The sequence below is a fragment of the Myripristis murdjan genome, chromosome 3 (assembly GCF_902150065.1).
Source record: "Myripristis murdjan chromosome 3, fMyrMur1.1, whole genome shotgun sequence".
Taxonomy (NCBI): domain Eukaryota; kingdom Metazoa; phylum Chordata; class Actinopteri; order Holocentriformes; family Holocentridae; genus Myripristis; species Myripristis murdjan.
Window position 1 is genome coordinate 8,068,003 of NC_043982.1, and position 18,678 is coordinate 8,086,680.

Consider the following 18,678-nt stretch of genomic DNA (forward strand, 5'->3'; position numbering starts at 1 on the left):
TGAAAAGACGGGCAGACAAACATTATTTAGAGTTCATGCATGATTTTTGGGCTCTACTGGTTTTCCACTCTTTTCCTCTCTATCTTTAACCTGGCTGTCTTACTTTCTTGTTACTTCTCTTTCCACATCATGAACAAACTACAGGACTTTTATATGCAAGTTAACAAAAGCAAATACAGACAGAACAGCTGAGTCATTCCTATGTGTTAACTGATCTGCTGTCGCCTGTACATTCAACATAGGGCCATTTATTTATCATCACATATCTATATGATGAGTCTCTCTCTAACACACTCTTAAATGATGATATAGATCTCCTGCATGCTCTTAATCAATAAATATCAAGTTTTGACACCAAAACTTTATTTACCAGTGATTGCTTTATTAAATTCATGTTTTACCCATGTGTATCCCAAAGACAACACACTGAAATGCACCAGATAAGAAGATAAACAGATCTATGAGCTAATTTTTTTTTAACCTTCAGACAAACATCTTAGTTTCAGCATTACCTTACATTTTCCCTGTGTAGCCTTGTAATCACAATGGATAGATATGACAAAAGACGCCTTGCTTTGCGTGTGAGCTTTGGTTTTAACTGCTGTTGTTGCTCGTTATGTTTTTACAGTAGTTACCAGTGTTCCTCACAGCATAGAAGTAGGTATTTTTGTGGTGGCACTTTGTGGATTCCTCTGCCCCACCCATCCCACACAATCTGATCCAAGTCACTGACCAGATGTTCTAGCACGGCCACATTTTACCGTGGTTGTTGGGAAGGAATTTCACTCCCTTTACGAGGAATTACATTAATCGGGGTTCCACACATGAAATTCTGCATAGAATTGTCAGAATAGTAGCCCATTATACACCCTGTTCTTCAATTTTGGATCAAATGCAGCTCTTTAACAATTAAGGATCTATATATATTTTTTTTACATTTCTCTGCATCCTCTGTGTGTCCATATATCCTTTTGCTTACTCCCTCTTATGCTTTTCACCTTTTTTCTATTTTCTCACATGCTTCTCTTTTCTGTCTTTTCTTCTGTGCTGAATGCCAGCAGGCAGTTGAGAAGGTGTCTGTGGCTGTAAACAGTGAAGCAAAGACACTGGTCACCCTTTCTGAAAAAGTCCACAGACACAGAGCCTCCCTGCCATCACCTCAAATGTCACCCCAAATGTCACCTCCGACATCTCCGGTAAGCAGGTCTGCCTGAAAACGAGGGCATTCAGGCTGTGACAGTGTCAAAGAAAACCTTTCATCATGGCAGAGAACATTAAGAAACAGGTCTATGTCAGATTGATTTCTTCATCCCGTGTCTGTCTTCTCATAATATTTCTCTTACTGCGTGCCCCCACACTATTTCTGCCCCACGTCAACACCTGCACACGTAAATGTCTGAACAAAGGTTAAAAATGCAAGGCTATTATCCTAATAGCTTTGCTCCGGTCTAAAATAAAGTTATTATTATTTCAGTGATAGCTATCAGATGGCTATGTGTGGTCTAAGCCACACATGAAGGAACGGCCCTCACTCCTTCTCTTCAAAACAGCTGGAATGTTGATTAAGCTTAAAAAATGTCAGTTTTTATTTTTAAATTTAAATTTTTAAATTTCAAGATTTTCTGAACCACTGGACTGGAGTTTGTAGATGAAAACAGTGTTTTGTTTGTCTGAAATTAAACTGAATGAGAAACACAGTGTTGCACATCTGAGTCAGTCTGATCACATTTGAATCACCCTGACACCAACTGGTCTAAACAAAAATTTCATCCAGTCATTGTCAGTGCTCTGCTAACCCTGCATAAATCAAAGGTTGGCATAGAACTGTCATCACACTGTCAGTCTTAACAGTAGCAGTAGTCAGGTGAAACACAGCTGACATCACATTCAAAACACCTGAGCTAAACTTTCATAACAGCTCCATTGCACCATATGAATACAGATTCATTAAATCATGTAATTAAGTATCCATGTAAAAGCGTATGTGGTGAAAATGTTCAAATAAAAGTTGGGCAAACCACCAACAAGCAAAACATGCCTGTGGCTTGTTGATGAAAGCTTTCATAAGCCATGAAATGATTGTCACATGTTATTTTCACCTTGCTCCAGGAAATGCTCCCTATCTTTAAAAGCATTCAGGATCCTTTACTGTTGTTGCTTATCTGTTGTTTAGCTGACAAACTGACCAAGTAGAGAACCCCCGATGTCCTGAAAGCACCAAAATTTAATAAAACCAACCTCTTGGTCTCAGGTCAAGCTTTTTGTAGGGATAATATTTAATCATGGTGCCTGTTCACATTCAGAAATCAGAAATCAGAAATCAGAAATTACTTTATTGTCCCAGGGGAAATTTGTCGTGGACTCCAGTACCTCAGCTGCGAGTACAATACATCACACTCAGAGCAACAATTAAAAGTACATTCTTGTAATTGTGTTGGGAAACACTGGCAGAAGTGTAAAGATAGAGGATATAATTATGTTGGGAGATGGAAATGACACTTGCAGTGGTGCATAATGGCAACAGAATGAGCAATTTGCAAGGAAGAGCTTTATTTTTACATTTTCATCCTTTGAACCAACAGTATTTTGCTGCTACATCATAAGTGGTGTGTGAACGTGTCTGAAGCTGTTGCATTGTTCTCATGCAGGTGTACATCGACCTCAGTTACACAGAGATGGAGAAATGTGACTCATTGTTTTTGGATTGATTCACTGTCATTTCCCTCACCTGCCACTCTGCCTGTGCTGTTTCCCAGAGCTCCGTACGGAGGATGTTCCCGCAGTCCGGAGACATGTGTCATTCATGTGAAAGACGTGTTTATATGGTGGAGAAAGTCTGTGCCGAGGGGCTCTACTTCCACAGGGAATGTTTTCGGTGTGACACTTGCAACTCTCCCCTGCGCCAGGGAGCACATGCCTTTGACTCTGAACACGGTATGTATCATCAAATGTCAGTTCTCATCAGCCTGCTCCCTCTATTGTTCCCATATATCACTCAAAGACTAGAGATCATCCAGTTTTCAGTACCTTGTGTGATGATTGCTGTCATTTTACAGGTAAATTGTACTGCAAACTTCATTTTGCTCAACGCAACAATGGGATGAAGCTACGGAGGAATTTCTCTGCATGCTCTGTAAGTGCCTTGAACATCTATTAGTTAATTTTTTGAGGGCAAATTTCATCTTATTCTATCTATATTGACCTTGAAATATATGTCTGTCCCAGCTTCCTTCTCGAAGTCATTCTGGAGTTGCTGTCCAGGACAAATCTGCCACCCAGGCTGCAAACGGAGAAGCGGCCCAGCCTGGCCCCGCAGCAGGCCTGCAGAGCCAAACAGCAGCAGGTACCTTCAGCTCATTCCTAAGGAAGCACCTGAGCTGGCCCCTGAGTGTGACTCGTGCTGTGTGTAACGCCCCCTGGCTGCTGTCGCGCCGCGTGCGTAAGACAGCACAGGCCCTTGCTGTCCACCTGAGGGACAATGCCCAGGACTATGCATTCCTGTATGAGCTATTGAGCCTGGGCCTGCCCCTGCTACTTGTGTTGCAAGAGGTGCTGCTGCAGATGTACACAGAGGCTGTGCCTGCCGACTCAACCCCCCTGCAGCCACTGCTGCTGTGGCTGGAGGAGAATATTGGCCACAGGCTCCTCTAGAGGCTCAACAGCCCCGTATTTGTTTATCTTTATTCCAAATGCCACTGGGTCTGTGGCCTAGCCTCACATCAGCTGGTGTGTGTCTCTGTGTCTTGTCATATTTTGGTGGGCTACTTTGTGACTGTGCACAAGCACCTTTGAAATGTTTACTCACTTTTACAGTGATACTGTATGTAGCTCTCTCTGTGTTGGATGTATTTCTGCGTCAGCCAAAGAAGAGACACTGTAGGTTGCCCTTGCAACTTTTCTTTTTTAAATTAACAATTAACAACTAATTAAAGAACAGTGGTTGGGAAAATTAAATATTGATGCTGCGTTAAATAGTTTTGCAGTGGGTTTTTTAAGAAAGCTGTACTTCTGGTGTTAAAATGAATTCTAACTGTTTTGAAACAGGTTAAAAGCAGGTCAAATACAATTGAAATGCATTTAAAGAGTAAAATAGGCCAAAGTCAGTGCAATCAAAACTGAGACTGCTGAAATAACAAATCATAATTGCTGTAGAATTTAATTATATAGACTGGCTTCAAAAACAGAGCAAGCAATAAAGTCAGTTAACTCAGGTTAGGACTGATTTTTTCATCGTGTAAAGTGATCTATGAGGTCAACTTGAAGCACTTTAACCGTGGGAACTGCCTGAACCTGTGCACAGTGGATGGCTTTGGCACAGTGTTAAATTAAAATCACGGCCCTGTCCCATGCTCCGACTGAATCCACTCCACAGGTGTTGGTTTGAGCATGTATGTGCTCCTTTCTTCGTTTTTACTTTTTCTTTTTTTATAATGTTTTATAGTATTACATCATTACCGTTATACTCAGACCACACCAAATGTTTACTGTTATGTACTTTTTTGATTACCTTGTCTTTTTTTTTTTTTTTTTTTTTTTTGTCTTTTTTAATTGACGACTCAAACTTCCCTGAGTATCTTGAGTTGCTGATGCTGAGTGCTGTGGGTTTCCTGCTCAGTATTTCTACTACATTGCTGCCATCTACTGTTGGCTATCCGAAAAACCAGGAAGGCAAAAAGAAATAAAATCTCCCTCCTTTTTCATCTCCACGGCAAACCATTTACTTGGCAATAACTGATTTAGGAGTAGACGTGGTCCGATTTATTTTGTACCAAAGAGCTGGGTAGTATGCAGTGATGTGTTTGTGTCTGAATGTGCTTGCCACAGTTTTAAAGCATGGTGTTGAAGTGCAAGATGAGCTGCAGACCTCTGTGACCGGACTCTGTCCAGTTGCTTCACATTCAGATACACTATCTGATCATGCTATTGAAGCACTTTACAGCTGTGGAGTATTTTGTATGATCCTGAGCATGTTTCTCAAACAGCAAGAGAGAAAATGCTTCATGCAAAAATAAACTCGTTTAAAGAAACACAAGTGTTCATAGCATAATATACTTTGTAAGCAATAAGATATTTGTGTTTTGTAATTAATATAGCATGTTGCATAACTTGGATGGATGTTGAATCAGTTTTTACTTGGAGCGAGCCTCATGGACTTTTTTCATACGGATGAACTGAAGCTGTATTGAACATCTTACTGTATACACACCTGTGTAACAACAAAACAGCCACGCAAACTGTAACGGCTGGCCTTTCATATTGATACCTTGTCTTTTGAGAATCGTTTTGATAAACATACACTACTTTCTTGTGCCTTCAACTGTTTTTTTATTCATGTATTTTTTATGTTTTCCATGTTTTAGATCATTTTCTTTCTGTCATCTTTTCCCCCCATTCAGCCGAAGCCTTTTATGAAGTTTGTGTTGCTGAACGAACTGGATGGTTAGGAGAAATGACATATTGAAGGTGATCACCTGCATGGTCACATGGTCTTGTGGACGTAATTGTGTGGCTGCAGATACTGACTGTTTAAGTCCTGTAACCCATAAGCTTCATATCACTAATGACTGAGGTCTGCCAAAACAAGACTGCAAAAATATCTTACAGTACTGTTATATCATTGAAGATACAGCTTTGAAGTAACACTGACTTTCAGCATGACTAATGAATTTGTGGTAATAAATGAGTTTGAAATGAGCAGAAACAAAGGGGGTGTCAAATCATTGCTTTTACCTTAATATTCAGATTGCATCAGTGTGAAACTAACCCAAATTAGAAAATAAGACCTCATTGTTTTACTGACAAGTGTTGTAACCATTGAGGTTATTTTGTAGTTTTTTGTTCCAAAAATGTTCTCAGGCATTTGATGCTAATACAGTGTCATACAACTTTACATAGGAAAGTGTAGTTACAACACATTTTTGGGTGTTAAAAACTCACAGTTTGTGATAGGAACATGAAGCGTAAAACCATATTGCTATAGAGATGCCATGTGAATAAAGGCCTTTAATGCCCTGAAAAATGTTTTTTCCAAACTTTAAAAAAAAAAAAAAAATTATCATCCCTTCACCCCTCCCTCAAAAAGCACCTTGCATACAACATCTCTGTGCATATTAACAGTCCTCTGTGAGCAAACTGTTTTTTGTTTTTTTTTTCAATATTCTCTCGGTTCCTCAACAGCTCATTTATCTAACAGGCTGACAAGACTAATCTGCAAATTCATTGTCTTGTTTTTTGCAAACGCTGAGAAATGTTTTGGTGCGTCTCATCTTTGTTTCTTATGTTGTCCTCTCAGAGCGCTCACAAGAGAGACATGTCTTGTTTTGTCTGTGCAGAACGAATGTCTGTTGTGTCCTCTGAAAATATCTTTTCACATGAAAAAAAATTGTGAGAAATGCATGCCAATCCTGTAAAATTACACATATTACAAGAGGTGATATTGTAGCATTTATTCTGCATTATAACCTTTTTTTTTATCCTTAACAAAAAGGGCCTTTCATATGACCAAGTGATATGATTTTTTTTTTTTTTTTTTTTTTTTTTTTTATATTTATTATGTTGTTCAGTGGATATGCTGCTCTGCCAACCCAGGAGCTGAGACAACCTGCAGAGGCCAGGATGAGCTTTCAAGAATGTGATGGGAAAAGGGAGAGGACTCTTGCAGACTTCATTTTAATTGATCAAATTCAATTTGTCCCCTAAAATCATCACACAGTCATAAAAATTGTAGAGGGCAGTATTACTCTATTTTCCCAAATGAACATGTCCAGTGACATAAAGGCGCCTGTTATCTAAATCCCTCCATCTCTTCTTCTTCTTCTTCTTCTTCTTCTTCTTCTTCTTCTTCTTCTTCTTCTTCTTCTTCTTCTTCTTCTTCTTCTTCTTCTTCTCCTCCTTCCTCTTCCTGTCTTATCTCTTAACTCACTCAAGCCTGGGATTTTTGTTCACTGAGAAAACCGAGGCTTATTCAAGAGTGTTTTTGTATAAAATTGTTATAATCCCTGGTAACATTTCAAAGTGTGTTATGGGTGTTTTCATGAGGAATTCCTATATTGCTTTTCACATTGTCTTCGCTTTTTTTTTTTTTTTTTTAACATCAATAAATGTCCATACATACTGGATGATTGCTGAATTGATCAGTATCAGATGAAAAAGGCTGGTATCTTTGTTCAAGCCCACAGGTATTCATTCCCAAGGTTTCCAAAGATACCAAACATGTCCTGCTGAATTGCAGGGAAATGAGTATAAAATGATACACAAGACATCCACATATTGTCTGTTTGGTGTGATGCTGTAGCCGTGAAGAAATGGCATCTCGAGTTGGAATATTTCCCTCACTGCAAGTGTGATGCAGCTTCTGTGAGGCGCTGCAACCAGCAGATACAGAAGAGATGCGTGTGTCATTGTTGTGCAATATGGATTTTTTCCCCTCTAACTTTGAATTGACTTAAAGGGAAATTTCAGAGAAAATCAGATTTCAGGGTTCAGACAATAAAGCCAATTTCCACTCAACTCCACACATTTGACAATGGAGCGAGCTCAGCGTCATTTTTTCAACCCAAGGAATGCTACATAGACAGTTTATTAGTGTAGAAGCTGCACAGGCCCATGTGTGATCATGGAGACTGCCGGAGGACAGTGTCCATCATCAAGAAGCCAAGACAACAAAATTCCAGAAAATGGATTAGAGGTTGGCCAGCTGAAAAACTATGTCCCCCTGTAGTTTTTAAGCTAAATAGCCCCCTGACCTGAGAAAAAAAAAAAAAAAAAAAAAAAAACAGGCTGAAAAGAAGTCTGTATGCAGAGGTGCAACCAGCTCCATCACTGAGTGAAACAACAAGCTGATACTGAGGAGATTTTGTTATTTCTGTTTTTGCTTTTTTTTCTGGATTTTTTTTTTTGTTTGTTTTGTTTTTGTCTTGGCTTCTCGGTCATAGTGAACAAACGTCCTCGCTCGACGACCACAGGAGCAGATTTAAACCAAAAACACACACATTTGACACCTCCAGGCATGGACGAAATTTTGATTTCAGAGGTGGGGGGGGACACAACTGGCATGCGCGGGGGGGGGGCTGTATAAAACTACAGCCTAGAGGCTTTTAAATACAAAGTTGTCATACCGAAAATTCACACACAGGTATGCAAAAATAAACTTTTTAGTAAAACTCAAAAGTAGTTCTTCTAGTTTTCTATTGTTACTTTTCATTTCGCTGATCTCCTTGTAGTTCACAGTTCCCTTTGTGGTTAGACTGGTTGTAAAGTATACAGCATAAAATTATCACCCAATTCTGTGTTTGACCTTGTTAGTCAACTTCACTCCAACTCATTATCACCAATTTTACGCTTATTTTTGGAATGTATGGTCAATAGACCTAATTTACATAAAATTATACCTCATTTTTGAGTAAAAATAAGCAGAATTTCTGAATTATTTTGACTATAGTTAAATATAAATGGATGGATTACCGCAGACTGGTAGTATGTGAAAATGAAATGAAAACATTTCAAATGTTTGGACCATCACCCAGCACCACCCAGTGATGGGCAGATCAAACTGACCAGGGAATGTCACAGGAGGGGAGAAATTAAAAAAAAAAAAAAAAAAAAATCCATAAATCAATGCAAGTAGTGATCAAAAATTTTATTTGAAGTGAGTGTCACAGAGAACCATCTGCCATTTTCAGGCAGTTATATGGAAGAAAATCAAATTTTAAATATAAAAGAAAAGTGAACACGAGTCAATTTGACTCAAACACCACAGGATGGTTAACTATTAACATTTAACATAGTCAACTTAGCCAAAGTACATTTGACAAACCAAATATAAATTGTGGTTTGTCAAATGTACATTTACATTTTTTCATTGAACTTATTATAGCATAGGCTACTTATTTTAGATATTGTGTGTGACTGATCTTTTTTTAAATTAACATTCTTTTAAAATCTCATGTCCCCCTGTGGTTCTCCAACGTGCCCCCATTTGAGAAGCACTGGTTTCGAGGGTTGGGACAGAGACTACGTGGTCTGGCCTTTATTTACTGTTGCCATCCCATCACACCTGTTGATGCATTGATTTTATTTGCCTTTGCACTTTTACTGCTGGGGACTTTCACTGAATCCAAAGCATCTGCTGTGATATCTGTTTTTATTATTTACTCTGACACAAAGTCCATTGTGGCTTCTATGCAAAAAAAAAAAAAAAAAAAAAAAAAAAATCCCTCAATGGCTGCATGAGTGCATTTCAGTGATTATGTTTTACATTATGGATTTAAAAAAGTGTCTAGAGTTGAATTTATAGGATTTATAGGATTTTTAAGGGATTTACAAATTGCTTTTTTGGCTGGCAGATGGAAGTGATCATTATGACATGAACATTTCAACCCAAGCAGTTCCCTCCCAGTCATCTCCGCCTGCTGCATTTCTGTCCTCGTGCTGCCTTTGATTTGTAAGGAGCCCGGGAGGTGCCAAATGGGTCTGTGTGACTACGCTGCTGCTGCTTTGATTCATTCCTGAGAAAACCCCGATTCATTTTCCCGCTGTCAAGTACAAGAGGGTCTCTGATGAACAGTAAACCGTGAACCGTGAACCGCTCATGAACAGCTGAGACTAAACGGATCTATTATGAAGTTTACAGCAATAGAATGCTCTTAAGATTTTACTAAAGGCTGTAATAAATTGCATTCAATAAAGGCCGTTATATATGAAGACGGAATTGGTCTGTTTAATTCAATAGTTTCTGTGATATGATTTTTTTTTTAAAGAAAAAAAAATCCGATAGCAAATGTTTCTCACTGAGTTTGAACACCATGAATCTCCCTTCTCCATTCCCTGGAAGAAAAAAGCAAGCACAACTAAAACACCTGATGTCAAGATGGTCACATTACACGCTGCTGCTGTGTGTCATATAACGATGATTCCACGTGGAACAATCGCAGTGCCATTAAGATTCCATTAATGGTTCTTTACCATTACAGTAACCATGAATTGACACAAGATCAGTGAAAACACCATTTTCATCTATATGGAACAACTGGGGGCGATGTGAAGCTGCTAATGGCTTTGAAAATGGCTGAATGACCATTTAAAGGTTCAATCTGTTCTTCAGATAATGAAAATCCAATAAAGCGCCTCTTATCTCATGAATAAGCGCAGAAGAATGGGACACAGTGCTGATATTGGCCTCCGTATCTTTGCCTTAAACTTTTCTGAATAGGACTCATACCTGGTTTGCAAACTTCATCAGTGGAATTTCTCTGCCTCAACTTAAGTCTGCCTTAAGAGGAAAATGTACTCCTATATTGTGTTGGAAATTGCCCAGGAATGCACTTAGAGCTTGGAAGGCTAAGCCTCCATTTACTTAAAAGTTATTTACAAATCGTTCAGTACAAAATTGCTTTTTGAATTGAGTGTTACACAGTAAAATATCCCGCCTGAGGGTGTAAACTGCAAGTCCTTGGCCCCAGAATGCCAGTTTACATTCAGTGCAAACTTCTTCTTGGCTTTGCCTTGACTATAAATATTGATGTGTTACAGTGGAGTTATGACAGTTTTCACATTGATGTCCAACGCTGCCACTGCCACCTTCGTTTAATTGCCTTACACAATGACTCCACCACTAATAGTTTGGGTTTTAGAAAAACAAGGGTGACTCCAGTGACTGGACATATTTTGTGCTTTGGACTACCTCCCTTTAGCTGTTCTCAGGTCAGGTTTTAGTATTTATTAGGATCCCCATTAGCTGTACTTTAATACAGCAATACAAACGAGGCATTATTGCAGGACATTACAAGTACAGTCAATGCAAGTGACGAAAAAATGAGAAGAGAATGAGAAGAGAGACGGGAAGAGAGAGAGAGAGAGAGACGTTTAAAATGGTTCTGGTTCTATGTCACCCTGAATGAATCTCCGTCACGCTCCGTTGTCAGCATTGTTGGAGTGCCTTTGTGCTGTTAGATGGTTCTGTTGTTGCCCTCTGAAGGTGAATTTGCTCATTCTTTGGATGATAAGTGCGGGCCGGGAATTTGACGCATCCGCCATTCCATTCATGGTTGCTCTTTAAATATTTCAAAGAGTTAGCTGCGGATTTGGGGATGGAAGAGTGGCCTTCGCTTTGTGAAACGTATGTGGTTCAAATGCACGAGTGTGTTTGTGTTTTTGACTCTGCGGTGTTTGTCAAGTCAAGTAGGAGCCTTTGGCATGTTGTCTTCTCCGCGCCTGCTGAGGATGGCATGCCTGCTCTTTGTCCTGTGTGCATGGCGAAATGCGGGTCGTGCTGCTGCACTCTGGGCTGACTCAAGTTTACTTTGTCTCTTCTTGTCGCACCACCTGGAAATGGTTTCCCGCTGATTCCTCAGGCCACAACTATTCACATTAACCATTCTTAAAGGTTTGCTAAGTAGTTTGGTAGCAATGCCAGAGATTGTGTGTTCACGTGTGTTTTAAAAAAGAAAAGAAAAAAGACAGAAATTCCAAATTAAACTGCCCACCCATGATAGACATCTTAGCCCTATCAGCCTCACAAGAAGCTTTTCTCCGAGCCCAACTTAAAAAACCATACCACCGCCATCTTCTACAGAGGAATAGATCCAGATATTCACTGGATAACAGGGGACACTTCCCTGATTTGATGCTCTGTCCCTGTAAATGTCCCTGGGCCCCCCCTTTCTCCAGACGGCACTGCTATTTTCAGCGGACGTCTTGCGATTCGTAATTTTTATCTCCAGACTAATTCAAACTGTAATCCTGACGGTATGTCGCTTTAGAGCCTGTGTCATGGGAAGTGTTAGGTTTTCCTTTTTGTTCATAAGTGGCTACAACAAAAGTAGAAGACGGACCGTGAATTTGCAGACAAGTCACACTTCGGATCAGCGACGCTGGGTCAGTGTCAGAAAAATTTTAAACTTGATTTTGTTCCAAAACACAGGAAAAAAGCAAAAAAAAAAAAAAAAAAAAAAAAAAAAAAGTAGAAAACTTGAGAGAAAATTTGCAAAAAACAGAAAATTAAAAAACATCCTGAATTTACAAGAAACCTGTATTTATAATTACCAAAATGACATATTTTAACATCGGGTCAGTGATGCTGAATTGAGTCCATAATTCTTGTGTTTGAATGCAGGTGAAAGGCTTTCATGTACCGTAATTTCTGTCAGATTATGGAATATGTCTATTATGGTTAATATTTGACAGCAAATCACAAATGTCCCTGGATTTGCTCCCAAAAATCTTGGCTGAAATTCCCCAAAAAGGTCACAAGTCAGTCAGAACCGGCTCAAACTAAATTTTCCCCCAGAGGCCAGGCGGCGATGCAGCGTGTGGCTCTGAGGCCACAGCAGAGCTTATCAGGCAAATCATTTCTTTACAGAGGAAGCTCGTTTGTTTAAATGATGGCTTCAACAAGACAAACATAACCGCTATTTGCTGTCATGGAGGCTCACCGATGTCAGTAGGAGCTTTAATTAACGCTTTTAAATGCTATTAAATCTTGGAGAGTCACCCTTGAAAATTACTTCAAGTGGTCAAGACCGGCAAATTGGAAGTGAGAAACTTTAACCTTTGTGCATGCGCTTCACTTCAGCTTTCAAGCACGTGGTAAATGTGAGCTCTTAACGTTTCTAGTTTGTTAATGTGTGCTTAGTCCTATATATTGTGAAGCATTTGGACAAGTGATGACGGCACTTCAGAGGTATGAAAAGTGAAAGATGTCTGCTGGCTCCGTCGGCGCTTTTACTCTTTCAAGAGACGTTCGTTTTTCAGTGTCTTCAGCTTTCAGTCAAAAACAACGTCTGTCTCTGCATATTCACTCAGTTATCTATTGGATTTAACCTCCCTGACATCAGTGCTGATCTGGACAGCTGTTTGAATTTCACTTTTAGTCACGTTTTGGCCAGTTTAGTCGATGAAGTCAAATGACAGGGCAAGGGCTTTTTTTTTTTTTTTTTTTTTGCACATCTAAGGAACTGACTGACCACTTTCCCTGCTTTTCCCGTTGGTCTTTTTTCTGTTTTTGGCCTATCTGATGCTGCGTTCGCTCCAGATCGTAAATCTGACTTGACAAGTCGCCAGGGTGACTTGAGAGTGTTCGCTCGCTCCTCAAGCTGCGGCAGAACTGGCTCGACTGCTGCCCTGAGATGGACTTGAAATGTATCCTGTTTGGACGATGAGGAAAGACAGATTGTTAGTCATAACATCATTAGGCCTACGACCATCTCCATGGCACACCATTTCAAACAATCTGCCTTTTCAGCTGAGTGCCAAGAACAGGAGGCCACAAGGAAATTAACAAGACCATGTGCTCTTTTACATTTAAGCATTGGGAATTCAGTGTATAACAACTCATGTGCTTCATTGCATTTTCAGCTGAGGGCCACATGTACATTTCCTAAAATTTTTGGGTCATAAACGTTTGTCTTAAGCCCCAATATCAGTGCATGCTGACTTTGACACATCATCATCATCGTCTTCACAGCTCTGCATTGCGAGGAGGATCGCACACCAGGTCAGTGGTGCCGCCCGACACCACAGATTTATTGGCCCTTCTTTTCATGGACTACTCTGCAGTTACACATTTCAATTTACTGCATAAAAACACAGTGGATTTTCTTTTCTTTTCAGCGGAGCTTGGTGAAGACAGTCGGAAGGTCTGAAGAGGTCTTTGGAGACACTCGAGGCCACAGGTAAATATTTATGCTCTCCTGCTAAGCCTTCATACATTCCATGTTGTTTTCCAGCCCCTATACAGATATCATTCAAATTCTTAAGAAGTGAGTTACTCTGAGATGTTCATACCACAAACCATACAGCCCAAGACATAAAAACATACAAAGTTATCAATGACTGTCGGAGGAAACTATGTGAAAACGCCACAGAAAAACTTCAGAAGAGCCTGGACAGCCTTGCACGAGATGTTCACTTTCATACAGCAAATATGGATTCTGTCTGCTCTTCCTGAGAAGACAGGGGTCATCCAAAGGTCATCACCTTTTGGGCCTGGAATTATACGTCATCACCTCTGCCTCCCCTGCCTTTCCCGTCTCTATCAAATAAAGCAGAAATACCGCAAAATAAAATCTAACAAAAGTGCACAGTAGATCTTACCCCTAAAAAACAGCCAAGCAAGAAGCCCACGCTGTGTTAGCACACAAACAAATGAATGAATGAGTGAATGAGTGGCAAATCAAATTTCCATGCACTCCTGCAGAGTGTGCCTGTGTGCTGAGGTGGAGACAAGCCGCTGAGCTCTCAGGTGCGTGAAACTGACCAGCACACACACAGCCGACTGAGAAGAGCTGAAATCGCCGGGCCACGTTAGTCAGCTACATGTTGCTGTACGATCGTGCCTGTGACTGATCCTCAGCCCAGTTGAGCCACTTGCCACCGTTGCCTCTGTTTTGTTTCTTGTTTCTAGCTCATTTTCACTTATTTCAAGTGAATTTTCACTTTATCCACTGGCACATTTTGCCAATGAAACAAGCAAATTTTCATTTGTTTCAAGTGAATTTTCACTTGAAACAAGTGAAAATTGTCTAAAAACAAGTTACTTCAGAGGTGATCATGTCTTATTTTAAGTGTAATGAGATATTTTGACTAGAAATAAGACATTTTTGACTTGAAATAAGACAAATAATCTTGGTAAGATTTTTTGCAGTGTATAACATATTACAATTGCCTAAGGCAACAAAGACATATTCAGAAATTTGCCTAATTCATGTATTTCTGTTATGTACATAATTGACTGACATTGTTTTTAGTATTTTTAGTTTTTTGTGTCTCCTGAACAACCTGAAAAAATGACTTAGGCGATTATTTTAGGAAGGTGTTGAAATGTAAGTGAAGATGAATGTTTTTCCCCCCTTTTTTAAAGAATTACAACTACAAGTAGTACTGCTACTGCTACTAACATTACTACTAATAATAACAAATATGCTCTAAGTGACTCATTGCGCCTCTGAAATGAACCAAGAGTTCAGTTTTTTCCATTTTTCTGAAACAATATTTCAAAAAAACCTCACTTCAACCCAGTTGCGCTCGTGACAGTTGTCGTAAGGCCACCAGGGGAGCCCTGATGCCTCTCCCGTCTTTGTCACAACATTTACTGATTCTCTCTCTGCTTATCATCTTCCTCTTGTGCAGTAATCTCCTTTCCCAAAGCATTTTCCCTGGACATTTTCATCACCATACATTTCCATCACTCAGATTTATCACTTCACCTCAAATGATCTCAGGATGTTTGATTTGACTCTCTGGGCTTCTCAGTCAGTTTGCACCACACCCAAAGAAAAAACACCCCACCAGCATAAAGACATCATTTCCACTGACCTTTAAGCTGAAATCCTAAGCAGAATTATCAGTCTCACTCCCCATTCAGCGGAAAGACACATTCAACCAAATGCCTGTGGTACCCATATCTCCTTTGGTTTAAACAAGAAAGGCAGTCAATCAAGTTTTGCTTACCCATCCCAATGACTCCCCCAAGACTCTGATTGTCAGATTTTCCTCCCGACCAAAAGGTCAAAGTGGCTGTAAATATGTGGCAGATTGTTCACCATGATCATGGGTTCAGCCGCCTGAACATCAGCCTCCATCAGTGTTCAACTAACAGACAGACAGTCAGAATAATTGTTTATATAATAATATATAATACAAATGCTACAATCTACTTCCATTCTTATTTATTTATTTTTTAAAATCTTTTCTTACCTTAAAGAACAACAGAGTTGGGCTTCACGCCTACAGACATACAGCAGTTTTCTATTAGATTCCATCGATTATGTTGCGTGAATTTATGACCTTCACTGACATTTAGGAAGTCTTGATTTTGATTGTTTATGGCTCATCATTTATAATAATAAGAAAAAGAATGCCATGTTTGCTCAAAGAACGTTCTGTAGCTTCACTTTTCACCAGCAGCGTCACCAGTCTGGGCTGTGAGGAGCAAGTGTGTGCACTTTTGGCAGAAATCACCATTTTTGTCCTGGGCAGATAGATAAAAAGATGGATGACTGCAGGAAGTTTAGGCATTTAGTAGTGTTATATGGTAAGTATGATGGCCTACTTAGGTCACACAAAAAAATTACGCAACCAGGGGAGGGGGAGTGATATTCAGAGAAGAAAACTCAGTTATTCTCTGAGATTAAAGTGGTGAATTTTCGAGAAAAAACTCACAAATTTATGGGTAAAAAATCTGATAATTCTGATATTATAAAGTCACAAATGCATCAGAAAAAAAGAACTCCTGCAGTGGAAGACCTCAGCGAATTCTACTTTACAATGGGATTCAGTAACAAGGAAATCCTGTTGATTTAAGCCCAGAATCACAATATTGTATTCTTCTGAATAGGATCAAGTCATTATTATTATTATTATTATTTTTTTTTTCACAAAACATGAGTTTTTTTTCTATTTACCACTTTAATCTCAGAGAATATCTTAGTTTTTGTCTTGTAAAATTACAACTTTAATCTTTTTTTCTCAGAATATTACCACCCTTTTCCTCGCTACACAATTTTTTTTCTCCCTACAGTGACCCTTGTACGCTGTCGTAGATAAGCACAAAATACGATGAATACACTCAAAACTGATTAGTAATACACTCAATATCTATAGCCTGTAACCACAGAAATAAAAAAATTAGGCTGTAACAACAATGGTTCAAAAGGAAAGGATTTAAAGGTGCAGCCTGTAACAATCAGCACAGACCTGTGCAGTGACGTTTAGCCTTTAAAAAAAAAAAAAAAAAAACACATATATCTTGAAGCAGTAGGCCACTCAGTGTCTCCCCTCAGCATTTCAACGCTCAGTACTTATTTTCACAGTGTAGACTGTGGTAAACATTGTTCCAGCGAACAAACAAAAACAAAACAAAAAACGCCTCCAGATTTCCTTTGACCCCTGAGCTGGGCTGTCTACGTGCCTGGGTGCAACCAGAGGTGCCAGATGTCACACCCAGGGGTCATTTGTCCAATTACTCTCCAAGCCGGCCATGTTATGCAACTCAACTGCAGGCCAAGAGCCAACATAACAAAGCCATTTGGGCTGCAGCACATTTGCCTGTGCAATTGAAATGAGGCTAGATTCCATTTAAAAGCATTTATCTGGTGCAAACTGCAAATACATGTTTTGCATTGCGTTATGTGCATGTAGAACTGCCTCGTGTTTAACGCCTTGACAAGGGAGTGGTGAGTGGCTTGGCTTTACTTACTTTACCAACACCTTCTCTATCAGATCTGTCTTGGTTTCTGTCTCTTTGCAGGTGTACATTGTCAGATTAAACACTAGCAGCCTACTCTGTGGCATTCTGCTCCTTATCTTATGAACAATAAAAATCCAAACCACAAGTTATAAATATCCATTGTTTGCCCCGTGGACTAACTAGCATGACAGAAGCAGAATCACCTGTAGGTGACAGATGATCAGCGCTGGAGGTAACTGTAGTCACATTACACTCCTCTGGAACGCAGGAATGTAACATGGTACTGTTCCTATATTCATTGAACACATTACAGTTACAAATCAAACAACATAAGTCTTTCCATTACCTGTATAATGCGGGCTAACGTGTCTGCATGCATGCGTGTGCAACAGTCACCTGACCTCTGGCTGGAGTTCATGTGGCATGGAGGACAAAATGGCAGAGCAGTCGAGAGGAGAAGAATGTGCCGGTAAAGTGCAAACTGTGCACAGAAACAACTCTCCACTGCTGTGAGCACAACATCAAACAGGCTGCTTTTCATCAGCGCTGCTGTCGGCTCTCTGCTCTTACTTTATTAAAAAACATAAAAGACAAATCTTGTGTGTGTCCATCAGGATGGTTGGTGCTGATACGTGGGCGGATGTAAGGCTTAACTTTCTATTGTTAACTGGCAGTTACATGACAACGCATCTGAGGCCGTGTTGCAGTGTAACACACAGGTAATGTAAAAGTTGGGTAACCCATTACTTTCCACAGGGAGGAACTAAGTAAAGTAATGCAGTACTTTTTTTTTAAAAAAAACTAATGAGTAATATGTAATTTATTTGTAATATCTTTTTTTGAGTAACAGTTTGTTGTTGCAGAATAATACAGATAAAGTGATGTAGCTCCTGCATTGTGTTAGTAAATAACAAGTGGCTCTCAACCAATCAGATTGCTGAAACAGAAACCTCTGTTGTATAAAAGCAGGAACGACAATATGACAATACACAATATTATGACATCCAAAACAACAATATCTACTCTCATATCATACCATCAATATAATTTGGATATATCACACAGCCCTTGATGATACACAGCAAGACAAGAGGTTTGTGGAGAGATATTTAAATATGTACATTAACATGCTAATATTAATATTTATTTAGAATATTTGAATACAGTAATATTTAAAAGTCTGGCTGGTTAACAGATCACAGAAATGAATTAAATACAGAAAATAACTGTCGCCATAGAGACTAATAAACAATAAACAGCAACAATGAAGCAGCAGTTATTATTCCAGTTTGAATAAATCCTTCTGTGTCCTGCATTAGCCTACTCTCCGGCTGCATCATTTTATTCACATATTCATCTTTTCACCATTGATTCACAACGTGTCAAAAGCTTACAGTAGGGAGAAATAATATTCATATGATTACCTGGCTTGGAGGAGACAGTGTGCTCCACGGCACCTGACAGATGTCATCTAATTCCATTTTTTTTGCAAA

At 39.4% G+C, this 18,678-nt stretch overlaps 1 protein-coding gene across 3 annotated transcripts in view; it reads left to right on the forward strand.

The window, feature by feature from the left end:
* The window catches only part of mical2a (microtubule associated monooxygenase, calponin and LIM domain containing 2a), a 40,637-nt gene extending 35,062 nt beyond the window's left edge, over nucleotides 1–5,575 (forward strand). For all 3 annotated transcript variants that reach the window (XM_030048462.1, XM_030048460.1, XM_030048461.1), the window contains 3 exons: nucleotides 2,757–2,934; nucleotides 3,057–3,133; nucleotides 3,226–5,575. In XM_030048462.1, coding sequence (XP_029904322.1) covers nucleotides 2,757–2,934; nucleotides 3,057–3,133; nucleotides 3,226–3,651 — 681 coding nt within the window. In that variant the 3' untranslated portion in view covers nucleotides 3,652–5,575. The remainder of the gene's footprint in view (nucleotides 1–2,756; nucleotides 2,935–3,056; nucleotides 3,134–3,225) is intronic.
* The last annotated feature ends 13,103 nt before the right edge of the window (nucleotides 5,576–18,678 follow it).